Source organism: Kogia breviceps, chromosome X, assembly GCF_026419965.1.
Source record: "Kogia breviceps isolate mKogBre1 chromosome X, mKogBre1 haplotype 1, whole genome shotgun sequence".
NCBI lineage: Eukaryota > Metazoa > Chordata > Mammalia > Artiodactyla > Physeteridae > Kogia > Kogia breviceps.
The window spans coordinates 27,949,725-27,952,776 of record NC_081330.1 but is presented as its reverse complement, the minus strand read 5'-3'; the positions used below and the strand labels follow the sequence as shown (position 1 = coordinate 27,952,776).

Here is a 3,052-nt window from a genome sequence, read left to right as displayed (position 1 = left end):
CGGCGGTACCCCGGGTGCAGGAAAGGGGCTCGCCCCCGGGGCATGGCCGGAGCTCCCACTCCTCCACGCCCCCCCACCACCCGTGCCGGGGGCCCTCCCTCGGCTCGCTCGCGCTCTCCCTCCCTCTTCTCCCCTCCTTCGCTCCCTCCCTCCGAGCCCAATTGCTCAAGCCGCTTCCTTCCCCAACGCCAGCGCCAGTTCCTCTCTTGCTGGGGCCCGGGAAGGGCAGCAAACGCTAGATACTGGAACAGCCGCGGCGGCAGGACCATGGCCGAGCCCCGAGGGGCTGCGAAGCCGGCGGCACCCAAAGCCTCCTGCGCATCGACCGAGCTCAGCCTGCGGAGCGCCCCGCAGCCCCGCCCCTCGAGAGTGGACGCCGTCAGCCTGGTCAGGTACCGGGGCAACGCCACCGCCTCCCGGGAGCCCCCCTTCCACGGCTCGTTGATGCCCTCGGGAACAGGCTCGGGGCGCCGGCGGGGAGCGCTGCGGGAGCTGCTGGGGCTGCAGGGGGCGGCTCCCGCCGGGTGGCTGTCGGAGGAGCGCCCCGAGGAGCAGTCCCCGGGCGGGCCGAACGGACCGAGTGGTAGCGGGCTATGCCTGGAGCCCCGGGAGCACGCGTGGATACTGGCGGCCGCTGAGGGCCGCTTTGAGGCGCTGCAGGAGCTGCTGGAGGTCGAGCCGGGGCTCCTCCTGCGGGGCGACCCGATCACGGGCTACACGGTGCTGCACTGGCTGGCCAAGCACGGGCGCCACGAGGAACTCATCCTGGTGCATGACTTCGCCCAGCGCAGGGGGTTGCGGCTCGACGTGAGCGCCCCGGGTAGCGGCGGCCTCACGCCCCTCCACCTGGCGGCCCTGCAGGGCCACGATATGGTCGTCAAGGTGCTGGTGGGCGCCTTGGGGGCAGACCCCACGCGCCGCGACCACAGCGGCCACCGGGCCTGTCACTACCTGCGACCCGACGCGCCCTGGACCCTGCGGGAGCTGTCGGGGGCCGAGGACTGGGAGACGGCGGGCGGCAGCGAGCGTAACAACGCCAACAACAACAGCAGCGGCGGCGGCGCCGCGTGTACGCCGAGACGCGCCCCCAGCGCAGTGGGCGCGCGGGTCGTGGAGACAAGGGCCAGAGCGGCGGCGGCGCCCGCCAAGGGGAAGGACTCCGCGGGCAGACGGGTGGCGCAAATTCAAGGCCTTCTCCGCCATATGTTCCCCTTCTTCCAGGACCGTTAGACGGAGACTGGAGAGCGTGAAGGGACCAAGACGCTGCGGTGGGGCCTCGGTCCCGGGTGGTCCCTGGCGGTCCCGGGTCCCACCGAAGGGGCGGCGCCTCGGACGCAGCTTGAGCCGCAGCCGTGGGCGCTGGTCCTGTAGGGAACAGATCACCTCGGGGTCCGTCTCAGGCACCTGTCTCAGGAGTACAGACACCGGCCAGGAGACGCGGGGACCAGGGCACGCCTAAGCGAGGGAGAGCAAAGACCAAGCCTTCCTGGCGCCGAATCCCCAGACTACAGGATTAAAGAGTTAGGAGCAGAGCGTGGTCCTGCTTGGGAGGGAAAGTTAGCTTCCAGTAGCCTTTTCTGGGCAGGTGGAAGCTCTGGGTTTATTAGGCAACATTTGCTAGAAGAATGAGTTAAGATTGTAAACCACTGACGCAGAGGAAGCCCCTGTCAACCTCCTGAGACAACCAGGCCTCACCCATACGGTTTGGTTTCTAATGTATCACGAATGACTTCTTAAGCATATTAAAGTGGCATATGTCTTCCTTTCACATTACAAAGCTGTCCTTTGAATGACTTTTATTTTTTCCCATTAACCACCTCTTCCCTGTGTTTGCAGGGAAGAGGTCACCAACCCACGGCTGCGAGCTAGTGATCCAGAACAGTCTCTGGATCTCATTTTCAGAGCAAGTGGCCAAGATGTGCACCAAAGGAGCTACTTTCCCCTTGGCTCTGAGTAGAGACGCACAGTTTACCTGTCTCCTGGGCTCTTCAGCATCTAGGTCTGGCCTCTTGCACAAGTCTCATCCCAGAGGAGTTGTCTGCAGGGAGCAGAGAGGAGATAAAAGGAAAAAGCCTCCAAATACGTATTTCTAATATTTCCTGGTGAGTCACGTAATTTACCTTGACTTCTGCCCTCCAATGAGACACACCCCCTGGCACTTTTTTTCCAAGATAGGGCTTTAATCGTCAGCATTGTGGGTTTCTTTTAATTACATTTAATATATAAGTTGTACTTTGGAAAATTGCTCCCATTCAGAAATAGTATGAATTGAGTAGATTACAGGTGGGTTGATTTGAGCTGAAAGGAGGGAGAAGAAGTTGGTAGCTGGAAATCCATGCTGCTTTCGAGAACAGCATATTTTCAAATTAGCACTGTATCCCTGGAGGGTTGGGTAGCCCTTGCAGTGGACTGCTGTGTCCCCAGCCCTCCCATCCCAGTCCTCTAAGGCCAGGGAGGAACTGAGTCACAACAAAACACAGCCCAGAGACACCACCCTGAGCCCATCTGTCCAAGCTTCCATCTCTGCCTGGCGGGCCTGTTTGCCCCTTCTGTGCGCAAAACGTTCCCACCTGCCCTTAATAACGCATTAGATTCCTCCCATCCGTGAAATGATCCAGATCTTTCCTATTGATTCTCAGCCTGTCCCGTGTCTCTAGGAACTATACCTTAAACGTATTTACAGTGTAATGTAGCATTTCCATTTTCTTCTTCTAAATGAACTTCTTGGGCTTCCCTGGTGGCGCAGTGGTTGAGAATCCGCCTGCCGATGCAGGGGACACGGGTTCGTGCCCCAGTCCGGGAAGATCCCACATGCCGCGGAGCGGCTGGGCCCGTGAGCCATGGCCGCTGAGCCTGCGCGTCCGGAGCCTGTGCTCCGCAAAGGGAGAGACCACAACAGTGAGAGGCCCGCCTACCACAAAAAATAAATAAATGAATGAATGAATGAATGAATGAATGAATGAACTTCTTTGGGAATTCCCCCGCCGTCCAGTGGTTAGGACTCGGCGCTTTCACTGCAGGGTCCTGAGTTCAATCCCTGGTTGGGAACTAA

General features: G+C 60.2%; 1 protein-coding gene across 1 annotated transcript; it reads left to right on the top strand.

Moving 5' to 3' along the window:
* The first annotated feature begins 207 nt into the window (after window positions 1-207).
* On the top strand, window positions 208-1,746 carry SOWAHD (sosondowah ankyrin repeat domain family member D). Its single transcript, XM_059049691.2, has one exon. The coding sequence runs from the start codon at window positions 268-270 to the stop codon at window positions 1,228-1,230; it is 963 nt and encodes a 320-aa protein (XP_058905674.1). The 5' UTR covers window positions 208-267; the 3' UTR covers window positions 1,231-1,746.
* Window positions 1,747-3,052: the final 1,306 nt, after the last annotated feature.

Bases quoted from the DNA above. Each gene is read 5' to 3' on its own strand.
- SOWAHD (XM_059049691.2), top strand. From the start codon at position 268: ATGGCCGAGCCCCGAGGGGCTGCGAAGCCGGCGGCACCCAAAGCCTCC.